The 12,340-nt window shown below is 38.7% G+C and overlaps 1 protein-coding gene across 11 annotated transcripts in view; it reads right to left on the bottom strand.

Moving 5' to 3' along the window:
- The window catches only part of TNRC6C (trinucleotide repeat containing adaptor 6C), a 322,756-nt gene that overhangs the window by 2,978 nt on the left and 307,438 nt on the right, over positions 1-12,340 (bottom strand). For 8 of the 11 annotated variants that reach the window (XM_063351800.1, XM_063351804.1, XM_063351802.1 and 5 more), the window contains 8 exons: positions 11,561-11,644; positions 11,020-11,251; positions 9,111-9,278; positions 7,812-8,003; positions 7,521-7,664; positions 4,575-4,691; positions 1,982-2,176; positions 562-632 (listed from right to left, as the gene is read on the bottom strand). In XM_063351800.1, the coding sequence (XP_063207870.1) occupies positions 562-632; positions 1,982-2,176; positions 4,575-4,691; positions 7,521-7,664; positions 7,812-8,003; positions 9,111-9,278; positions 11,020-11,251; positions 11,561-11,644 (1,203 nt within the window). The remainder of the gene's footprint in view (positions 1-561; positions 633-1,981; positions 2,177-4,574; positions 4,692-7,520; positions 7,665-7,811; positions 8,004-9,110; positions 9,279-11,019; positions 11,252-11,560; positions 11,645-12,340) is intronic. The other 3 variants (XM_063351809.1, XM_063351808.1, XM_063351803.1) reach the window with 1 other exon arrangement.

A 12,340-nucleotide genomic window follows, 5' to 3' on the forward strand; every position in this document is an offset into this window, starting at 1 on the left:
AGAATTTAATTATAGATTTATCACTGAGTTTTTAAGCACAAAATTTAGGTGATACAAATTATAGTTATCATTAGAAGTCCAGAGAAGTTCAGAAATGAGTCAACAGAAAAACATATGGTTCTCAAATATAACTCAATTTTCCCCAAGATTGATTTGGATGTCTACATTCAAGGCTTTGTGACTTATGTTCTTCCTTGTGAATGACACTGCGTGGAGGACTAGAGGATTTGACAGACTTAGGAGAAGAACAAAACAAACCCAAGGCAAAAGCAGATTTTACACCTATCACAGAATCATAGGGTTGGAAGTGACCTCCGAACTTACACATATGTAAATAGTGCACACTGAATGACTAATTGTAACATTAAAAGTTCATACTTGATTTGGCAGCACTTTGAAAAGGTAACAAACTCCTTGTAGAAAACAGACACTTGTAATAAATGCAGAATAATTATTTTCCCTTCAAATGAACCAAATGACCAAAGTTGAGAAATGTTCTTCTTATCTCTTAAATCTCTTAAAAGCCCCTTTTCATAACTAGTTCTGTACAATTCCATTTACCTGGGGTGTGAGGTTTCGAAGAACCAGCCAGCTGCTTGTTCTCCCTGAGCTGTCAGTACTCCATGCAGAACCTACGATACAAATCCCACAAAACCCCATTTCATCACGGTGTGGCAAGCATATTACAAGAAGAAAACTTATCTGGAATCACAGCACACTGGCAAGCGTTACTGCTACTGAAAACAAATCCTACAGCAGTTTCCTCAGATCTTGATTTACTGTCTTCTTCGGAACGGAAGACTGCTGAATTCAACCTGCTTTTGTTACATTTAAAAGATCTGTGGCATTTTTCACATTCCCACAATAACTATTAGAAAACCAGCGGATGCAGGTATGACACTGCAACAAACTCTATCTTCAGGTTACATTAGAATTAATCTAGAAGATTAATTTTAACATTTTAAAAGCAATTCAGATGTCCAAGCTCAGATTGCTGCTTGCTATTAAAGCTTTTTATAGCACTGCAGCATCCTACTATCTTGCCAATGATAAATTAATGTATATGACTTATTCAAAACAGGTATTTCTGCACTGACGATGTTCTGATTAAAGATACAAGGACACAGGCAACAAAACCTGCTTTTCCAACTTCAGCCTGGTGTTTTACAACGAGAAACTGCACAAGCTTGATATTTATGAGTGGCATTTGAGAAACCGCAGTGCTTCTGTAGTCACATGCGTGACCACACTCTGGCTCCAGAGGGAATCGTGGCACCAGCACTATCTGCCCACCAGGTGGGGTTTTGGTGAAGAAAACGGATACAAAATAAACGGCAAGAAGAGGGAAGAATGTAATTCCCAATTTAGTGAAAGCAGACTAACAGCTTTATAAAATAGGTGCAATACTTTTGAAGCTGACAATACTTCTCAAACCAACAGGAGATATATACATACATACATATGTATATATTTCCATATCCACAGTTTCTCATATTTGTATTAAAGTAAAACAATGGCATCTAAAAAATAAAGAGTCTGCATGAGAAAATTAAGACATTCCCTGAGGGCTCTGCAATGCCATCAGGTCCTAAAGGCTTCACATCCATGCTCCAAAAATGTGTTCTATTGTAACTTCCACGGGCTGATTCACTCATCATAGATCACACCCCAAAACAAGAAACATGTTTAAAAGATACTTTTAGAAATTAAGAAGTGGGGAAAAAAAAATCCCAGTTGGAGTGAAATAATTTGGCAATCCCTACGTAAAATTACTACTATGAGCACCTGAAAGATGATAGCTTCGTTTACAGCTTATCCTAACTAAAATAGACAGACATGAGCTTCATCCCCCAAACAGACACACTCTACCTGTATTGAGCCTCAAGTTTCTGGAGCCTCACAGACAGCTATGGGGTGTCTCACTATTGTGACAGAGTAAAAGCAAACAATTCTAAAAAGAAACCACAAGAGCCAAGAGTACCAGAGGAGTAAGAGCTGGTCCAACCCAGGGGACTGGCACCCCACGTAGATGATGGCTTGGTGTTCGTTAAGCCTGGAGGTGGTCTCGTAGGAGCAGTAGTGTTTCTGGGTACCTTCCAGAGTTCATGGGATAGAGAGGCTTGTGTGTGAGAGATTGGGCCAGAGGACCACGTAGACTTGATGTCTGACAATTTACCTGCAACAGAAAAAAATATATTTGTGTATTTTTAGTTATCAACAACTGTTAAACCAAATAGGATGGGCAATCACCTGCATTGACTATATTCTTTCAACGCTTCAGGAGAGAAAAGAAAAGCATTCTGTATCATCCAGTGATATAAATCCTGTATCCTTTGAACCTACTTACAGTCGTATTTACATTTTCAAAGAATTTTGTATTTAATGAATCTTGCACCACCTGTTACATATACAGTTCCTTTTTTAAAATCTCCTATTTCGTTTTGTCGTAATAGACAATGAAAAAAAGCCCAGAAAATGGACATAAGTATTTGAAATCTAACTTAATCAAAATTATAATGAAACACTTCAAGATTGTCTCTCTCAAAGGTTTAATAGAACTTAACCACTTTTTCTTACACAACTCATTTTAATTAATATAAAGTAACCAGTATATCCATATGTTCTTCTGATATATTATTGAAATTCCAAAGATCAAAGACTGACAAAAACTGTATTTCTGCATATTCAAAGTTAACAGATACTCTTTTTTCCAAGTGTCTTTGAGAAAAATGAAGTCTTCAGAAGATTATAACATATCACAACCTGTCACTCTTTTTAACTTTTTACAGTTCAGTTTATTTCCCTAATCAGCTTTTAAACTCTCTTACTACTGCTCCTGCCAAATCAGAGTTTTATAAAATAATACAAAAATCAGGAAGAACAAATACTGTTTAGCATTCAGAGTGGCAAAATTGTTTCAAATTATGGCTATCTAAACAAACTCCTTTTTTATTTTATTTTATTTTATTTTATTTTATTTTATTTTATTTTATTTTATTTTATTTTATTTTATTTTATTTTATTTTATTTTATTTTATTTTATTTTATTTTATTTTATTTTCTAACCCTTGAGCCTTAGACATCCCTGCCTTTCTTCCTTGTACCAACATATGTTGTGAAATGAAGAGTCCAGTTTCCCACTGTTACTAACATTACCAGCAGGTGTTTGACTGGAAGGATACTTGCAGTATCTTCTGCAAATGATACTGTGATTATGCAGCCTTAATGCTTTGATGTTGATCGCAGACAGTAAGAAAATACTTGGTCTGATAAAGCCCAAGATGCAGAAAACCTTGTGAATTTTTTAAAACCAGATTTGAACTGGCCGATGAAGTTTATGTTGAATCGGCACTTTTAATCAGGCAGCCATGGAGGGTTTTTTATTAATCCTAAAGCCAAATTTACCAGTTACCAAATCACAGCCTCAGTTACATATACACACTCCCCCAGTTGCCTCTATTTATCTGTATCATTTAACTCAACGATTTTATACCGAATCACAGCAATTTAAGTGAAAGGGCAACCACTCTCCCATTTTCTTGCAAACCGTAGCAATAAAAATAAGCTGACAATGATGAAGAGGAGGACAGAATGGTGGGAGGAAAGGGAGAAAGTCTCAGTTTTAGAACTCAGAGCAGCTCAGCCTGTGATGTAGCACGATACATGCACATTACCACAGATTAGGTGTTGCTATGTCACTGCTACTCATGGGGTTAACACAAAGATTAGATGACGTTGCAAAAAAATAAAAGGCAAATAAAGCAGAAATGCATGGCAGAGAAAAGAAAAGCAAGCCATTCCTTTCTTCTCCTTTCACTGGAGTAAAATATTTACATCCACCTTTGTTGTTTTGAGTTCTGCAGTATGACCTGGAGGCTGCAGCTTCATTTATTCAAAGTGGAGGGTTTTCACTGATCAGATATGAAGAAGCTAATACAATCCATGTAACAGCCCCAACACATTTTTATAATGGGACAAACTGGATATTTAGGTAGCCAGTTCACAAGCAAAGTTTCCACAATGCAGAGAGAGATGCTCCAGAATTTATAGCTCATTAAAAAGAATGGGGAGCATCAGGCTTTAGATTGACTATCAAGAGATATTTAAGAGCCCCAAACCCACCCCCCACGCCCCCCCCCAGCCCAGCCATCCAGAGTACCTCCTATCCCTGAGCTGAAGATGGTTCACTTTTAACCATGAGTTTATTAACAAAAATGTCATATCAGCTTTTACTGGATGGGTCTAGTTAGGGGTGTTTCCACTGAGGTCCTAGACAATAGAATACTCCTCCTCAAAGTTGCAATGGAAACAGTTATTAAGAGATCTCGATGCCAAATCAGAGTGACAGCATGTGGCACCAAGTGGAATAAATACATTTTTCCTTAGCACAATTCCAGTCATACCACCCAACGCTCACCACTGAAGGGCTGCCAGGAGAGCTGCCTACCTAGCACAGTACTAAAAAAATACGCTTCTGTCTATAGTAGCACTACTGAAATAAGTGGGAAAGCACTTTCTAGGGCCTTCTTGCAGAATGCAGAAGGATGTGAAAGTAGAAAGGCCATTTTTCGTACCTGCAATGCTAGGTGCGGATGCAATGCTGCTGAAAGAGCTACTGTAGCCGGAGGCACTAAGCGGCCAGGCACTCGATGAAGGCAGCGTGGCATTCTGAGATGATGTTGGGGATGACCCTGCAGAACCAGCAGAGAAGCAACTAAGAAAGATGGGCATAATGAGGTTTGGTGTGACATAAGCAAAATCTATTACGTGCAAATACAAACCATGCAAGGCATTTTCCTTAATCAGCCTGGTCTCTCACGTCTAGGAATGAAATGTTATAGAAAGCATGACAAAGTGAAGCACAAGTCTTTAGTAGAAAAGAATAGAAAAGAAAAGAAAACAACGCCGGTACAGCAGCAAATGTACTAGCGCCTGTGCAGAAGATAAATTCTGCATTTCCTTTAAGATACGTGACTCTCAAAAAATCAGTGTTAAACTGTTTAGTCTCAAGGAACAGGCTTCATTTATAAAGGTGCTCTGCCGGCTGACGTAAGCAATGGCAACTGTAGATGAGCATAGATGTATATGATAAACTAACCTCTTATCGTGGGTGATTTCTCCTAAATTACTCGAGGTAAGCACTTCTCCTACATCCTAATGCCCACAAACATCTTTAGATTTTTGCAGACTTTCAGTAAAGCAAGGATATATTTCAGCAATCGCTTCTCAAACTGATAACATTAAACAAAATAGCCTGAAACCACCTTGGTAGATCATTTACAATCTGGGGAGCTATCTAAGCATACATACAATTTCCTTACTGGCAGCAAATGAAAGAAACTGAACATAAAATAGAATATCTTCATTATAAAGACCAGAAGAGCTGGAAGTATTCTCTCTAGCCACCAACAATATTAAGTGTGTATCCTGGGTGACTTATCATTCCTGACATACACAGATCGACTGTGATACTGAAACATCTTTAACTGACTAATAAAAATAGGTTCAGTTCTTTGGAAAAGAGCGCTGTACTGAGGCAGAAGGGAGCAGGTGAAAGGACAATCTCATCCCCCGCAGCTCAATAAAAAACACAGGCTACATTTTCAACTGGAACAGCAACCAACCAAACTTCACCTTATCAAGACTCACTGCGCTCCATAGGACACACCAATACAGACGTCAGTTCCGAGAAAAGTAACTCTCTATCAAGGCCTTCTCTGGAAATAATCTATTCCCCGGGCTGGAGGGAGGGAATTATATCAGACTGAAAGGCCCATATGCCCACAAAGCTGAATCCGTTCCCTATTCCATGAGGCTAAGACTTTCAGCTCATAATAGCTGATCCTGCAAAGCTTCGTTAACAAACAGTGTAAAACAAAAATCAACCCAAGAGCTTAAGCTTTGTCTAAGTGTACAGTGAAAGGACGGTACACACCACGGCCCAGCCCTCTAAATGGATTCCCGCTCTGGTGCTACAATCCGTGTACCTCAAGCTGCGGAGTTCAGAGAGTCTCGTGCTGGCAGTGTGCCAGGAAAACCCCAGTGTCCCACAAAGGGGTACTGACAGCAGCTAATTTTACCTAGAATACACCTAGTTATATGAGCATAAGGAAACAAATTCAGCAACGACATTTTTTTTGTTATATTATTAACAAACTAAAAAGCTAACAAGGAAAGGAAGCATACTCGGACCCCAACAGTCACTGCTTTTCAGGAGGTTTTGGCTCTTGAGGGCCTGTTTACTTCTGCAAAGATCATCTCTACCGACCCTCTCTAAGGAGCCTTATTATTTCTTCATTCCATAGAGATTATACACCACCAGAGCTAATGTATACTTTCCTCCGATAGAGAAGCCCTGTAGCAGGTATCACCTGACAGGTACAGCTCTGTAGGCTTTTGGCCTAGAGGAGTATTTCTCGGGTGCACCACAGCTGAACTGTGACTGAATTGTATCTTTATACTTCCCTTTTTACAACTTGGAACCATCCAGGTTGCCTGTCACTCTAAGTACATTTGGGACGTTGAAAGTTAGTTCGACGTTACTTGTGCACAAAGATACTTCACGTTTCAGCTCCAATAAGGATTGCTTTCCGGTAAGAGACAGCTAAACCCATTCGCGGCAACGAAAGCCCCCGCCTCCTTTCCCTCACCCTTCACATCCCTGCGCCTCAACAAACCCAGAGCTGGAAACCCGTTTCAAGCACAGTTCTCTTTTACAAATCTACGCAGATACCACAGATGTAACTACTAAAACAACATCCACGTTTTTAATCCTGACATGTCCTGATTATACTATTCCTGTGCATATTAGAGTGCTCTAATAGAGGACAGACAACTCGCCTATTTCGGCACGCTGATCACTATTAAACCAAGCCACCTTTCCCTTGATCCACTTTCAGTGTATCTAGTTAACAAGTAGCACAGTCCCAATGGATTATTGTTTTAGAGAATAACCATTTAATTCTGCAGTAAACACTAGAAGGACAAAAAGAATGGAACTGGCACTGGGAAATACTAGTTTACTAGTCAGTTCTCTATTTTCCTTTTCTTTGGTTGTTTTGGGGATAAACCAGCTCTATTTTTTTTTGCTGATTGGTCTTCTAACAAAGCTACAATTAATTAGTGTGACAGAAGCCTGCTGCCTCAGCAACAACTGTGGAGCTTTGGTATTGTGTCTGCTGAGCAGTTCACAAAGCGTAAGAGGTTGGTCAGTATGGAGAGCGAAGTCTTGTTCAAAACAAAGCGTTACATGTTACGAAAACTTCCAGTGACCACAGAAGTTTGTATTACATCTCACAGACTTTTCCGATGTAAATATTTACAGTCCTATGGAAAACCAGAAATTTCTTAGTCCCGTATTTAAATCAAGTAGTTCTGTATTTTCAGTGAAAGTTCAGTGTAGAAGCATTATTAAATTAGGATTACATATGAAAATATACTACATTCATACCATATGAAGTCAACGTTTTTTGAAAGAAAATGAAAGTATAAACAGATGTGGAAGTGATTTGTGTGTTTACCTCCACTCTTGAGAAGATAGCGATTAACATCCTGTATCGTGGTGTTTATGGTAGGCCCAGTTGGAACGCTTCCAGGAGTAACATCGGGGTCATTTTCAGGATCAATATTCTGCAGTCCTTTCCATGGCACTCCTGGATGAAACTCTGTTTCAAAGATAATAAAAAGAAGAGTATATAAAATCGTAATTCTTCAAAGTTCCTGTAAATCAGGTGGCATGAGGATTCAACAGATAACACCAACAATACCTTTTAAGGACATCACTTTAACACAAATGCTTTGTATTTTGTTACCTGGTGGCCAGTTTATGCTGGAGCCATTGGAAATTTTATCACTATCGGTTTTGGCACGTGACCAGCTGTGAGGAACAGCTACGGGCGGACTGGCGGGCGATTCACTGTTTTGAATCAGATCATACCGGCCATAAGAATCATCAATGGAGGACTTTCCCGGAGGACCAATACTTAAACCTCCAGGTATAGCACCTGTAATGAATGAAATGAAAAGGCTTTGTTTAGGAGTGGGACTAATTTTGGGTATGGCATTTCATCAGTCCCTGTATTTTGTTAAGTTTTTCTTTTTTTCTTTCTGTATTACAAAGATAAAAAAGAAAATTAAAATACTAACACAGTAAGCAAGGCTTAACAGCCCCTGAAGCCAAACTAGGAATTAAAGCTGTGAGATACACCGCTGGTGCCATCTAGACACTGAAGTTAAAGAAATTCAGATTACATTACAGCCAAAAAGGGACTAAGAAATTCATTATCATTACACTGATAGTAAACAGGAATTTGCTGAGACAGCATGCTAAGGAATATCACCGTAGGCAAGCCCCCTTCTCTTCCTTCTCTAGGTGGTGCACGATTTGAAACGGCCTTTCTCATGGTCCTACAAACTATCAAACAACGATTTGGCGTAAGCAGTACAGCTAGTCGAAGAATGACAAACTATTGTAAAAGAAAGAATTCATGCTGCTCAAAATAAAATCCAGGATACAATAAAGTTAACAGAGCACCATGTTCTAACAGAATAAACTTGGTACAGGAAATAAAGAAAGAAACGACTCAGGATACTGGAAGCATTAGGGATAAAGGTGTTCAAACAGATTAGCAATTACTTCTGGAAAAATACGAAGTTTGCGCTCCTAAGTCTCCGGTTGGGTAATTGTGTAATTCATCATGCTTTTGTACGGGACTGGCTGTGAATGGTTGATGGTACTGGAAAAATTGTGGGAGAAAGCCAACGTAAAGCTTTTTTGGATTGAAGGTATGCAGATCTGGAGTAAGGGGAAGCTTGTGGGACTTGTTTTGCCCACACTAATGGTTTGTTTTAGTTGAACTCCATGTTCTGAGAAACAAAACTCAGCAAATGAAAAAAACATTCCTACATTGCATGTAGGAAGCGATAGCTGCAAGAACTTCAATGCATTGCTGCAGAAAATCTGCAGAAATCATCTTCAAAACGCCACAGTCTCAAAGGGCACTTTGTACCAACCACTCACCAAAAATAGTAACGTGAGAAGAAAAATTACAATTGCAATATGACTCAAGTCTCAAAAAGCCAGACTAACAGAGAGATTAAATGGGACATACCGTGCTTGCTGGAGTTCTGGTCAAGTGAAGAAGCAGCACTAGACAGATTATCCATTGAGTTGGGGTGTGTCCACTGAGGAAGGCGAGACTGGGACTGAGAAGTGTCCTTCACTGACAAACCACCAGTAATGTCCATGTTATTTACATTCATGTTCGGGTTCAGTCCAGCTAAGGGGAAAGAGGTCATTAGAGATCCATAATGTACTGGAGGATGAAAAGATGCATTTAAAAAAATCCAGCTACAGAAATTATTAAACATTTATTTTCAGGCACCTGTACACACGTGTAGTAGCATACTATGTACATTTTCAGGACTTTTGCTTTTATGGGAACACCAATGAATTTCTGAATTCCCATGAATTCAGAAAATGTTAAAACTTTGCTAAAAGAAGAAAAGAAAAAATACATATGGATAATATTTTAAAGCTGTCAGTATTTCTACTTACAGTCTCTTCACTTGGCTCAGAAAAGGCATTCTGGAAGAACGCACTGGAATGCTAGGTTTAAACCAGTAAAGAATTCGCAGCATTCCATTACTAAACCCAAAATATTCCTTCAGTCTCTTCAGCACACCCCCATGACATCTGCCATTTTATTTTGCTAACAATGTTTTTAAAATCTCAAACAAAGCAACTAATTAAAAGGTCATACAAAGAGCTGCTATTCACCAGAGCAGGTATTGTACTATTTGGACACATATTTTGTATACCCAGAACAAAATCACTCAGACTACATTTAGGGAATAATTTTGACATGATTCTGTGACAGGAATCTGGGTCCTTTTTGATATATAATCCCGAATGTTAGCAGATCACAGGAAGCTGAGATATGATAAGAACCTCTTAGATTTAGGCCTTTAATTCATAAATTCTTTTGCCTTCTGATGCTTCCTATTTTACCAGCTCAGCACAGCAGTCAGAATTACCTTCTTAACTGCTGCATGGTAGATAAAGCTTGGCAATTCTATTGTACACAGTATAAAGAGAGTCACAAAGAGATTAAATTAATTCCTTTATGTCACAAATGAAGTCTGTAGCGTACATCAATCACACAGAAAACAGGTCTGAAAGGTTGTTCTGTTCACCCTGTCGTCTCAAGGCCAAATCGATTATTTTGACATCAATCATGTTTGACAGATCTATGTCTAACCTACCACAAAATGACCAGTGAAGAAGATTTCAGAAACTTCCCAGATAATTTATTCTGGTACTCTACTTTGCTTAAAGCAAATAAGTGATCCTTAATGTTTAATGAGATCCCCTTTTACGCAACAAAAGTTTATTACCTCTTGCATTAGCCACGTGCAAGAGAACTTTTTCATAGCTCTCTTTTACATTTTTGAAGATTCCTGCATATCTCTCAAGCCTTCTCTTTAGACTAAAGTGAGCAGAGGATTTCATTTTTTCCTTTGCAGCCACGTTTTTGAAACTTCTAATCATCTGCACAACAGTCTTTCTGCATTCCTTCAAACTGATCCAGATCTTCCTTTAAACACACTACCAAAACTGATGCCCTACCAGTGCTGGTTAGAGGGGAAAGATGACTTTACATGACTTCCAGATGATATTCCTGTTTATCAATATGACATTTGTCTGTTTTGCAACATGACGCTGTTAATTTATATTTAGTTCATAAATAGCAACATAAGTAGATAGTTAATTAAGCGACTCTTCTGTTCTGGTATTTGTAGGCAGAGCACAGGTGAGGAAATTCAGCCCACCTGAACAGCTACCAGATAGGTATATGTAGTACCATGATTTTGTTTTGGTATTTCAACATTATTTAATAAACATAGCTTTTGTATTTCTGTATTTGTTAAACTGTGGAGCAAAATATTAAGATGCTGAATTAACGAAATATACTCCCTCTGTCTGTTTCCTATGGAACTGCTTTAATGACGGACACTTACCAAGAGGGTAAGGAGCAAAGGTGTTCGGTGAAGACTGTTGCTCTTTGGTCTGCAGGTCAGGAAGGCCGGGAGCCTGGGGATGGGGTGAAAAGCTATCCATGGCTGATTTGCCTGCAGAGGGGTGCAAAGATAGATGCGGAGGGGGAGGCTGCTGCTTCATAAGCAGGGCCTGGGCCAGCTGGCGCTGGTGCTGCTGGATCTGCTGCTGCATGTTATTGATTGTACGTGCAACCTGGCAAGAGAGAGAATCAATAAATGCTCAATTGAACAAAAAGACACCAGACTCCTTGTGCCTTTCTCTACAGTGAAATAACACAATAGATCTCTCTACAAATAAAAACTGACTGTATTAGGGGCTGAAGAGCTTTCCTCCAATAAGCGAATGCTGTGAAATAGCTGTATTACTCCAGCACTCTTTCCTTATACTCAAGTCATGCGCTGTATTATTGTTTCCAAGGATGCTTTAGCTGCTTTGCTCTAATGTAGTACAATCTCTTTAAGCTATTGAAATCAAACTCTAATGGAGAGGTTGAAAACCTACTTGCTGCTCCTGTTGTCTCATGGGTCCGGAAACATTACGCTGAGCCTGTAACATCTGCTGCTGGATTTGTAAACGTTGGTACGCCTACAAGAGAGAAATGAGAGGTCAGAGGTCCTAACACCGATAATAAGCCCAACAAGCTTGCTCTGGTAATTATAAAATAGAAAACAGAAACATTGGAGTTTTCTCAAAACAGTCAATGAAACAAAAGTAACCATCTTGTTAGAAATCTATTTTATAATACATTGAAGTCCAGTGTTTGTTGTTTTTTTTTAAACCAAACAAATCAATAAAAAAATCTGATGAGTACAGTTTGTGAGCAGTAAGTGGCCATTAAACACAGGAACCTTTTTTTTTCCTGAAAAAATTGTAACACAAAGTAAAAATTAAAATATAAGTTTATAATACTATTCAAATAGGATAAATACCAATAGTTATTTTTGTTTTGGCCATTTTGAGTTCTGACAACACTTTGTATTTAACCAGTTGTGCTGTTTTATTTCAGAAAAATTCCACAATTTTAATGTGGCTAACTGGGCAGTTAATTCCCCCATTTTCTCCGCGCCACCTCCCCCCCACCCTCCCCGCAAGGTGTTTCTCTGAAACATGTGAATTTAAAATCCAAATGAGTTGTGTACAGATATTTTTCAAGGAGCTGGGTACTGTTCAAGTACTACCATGGCATGAGATCAATGCTTTGCTCCTCAAAACTAGGAACCATAACCAGAAATAAGTAATAGTATCAAACATCGTTGCTAATAAAAAGAGTTTGACTAGCCC

This window comes from Chroicocephalus ridibundus, chromosome 14 (genome assembly GCF_963924245.1).
Source record: "Chroicocephalus ridibundus chromosome 14, bChrRid1.1, whole genome shotgun sequence".
Lineage (NCBI taxonomy): Eukaryota > Metazoa > Chordata > Aves > Charadriiformes > Laridae > Chroicocephalus > Chroicocephalus ridibundus.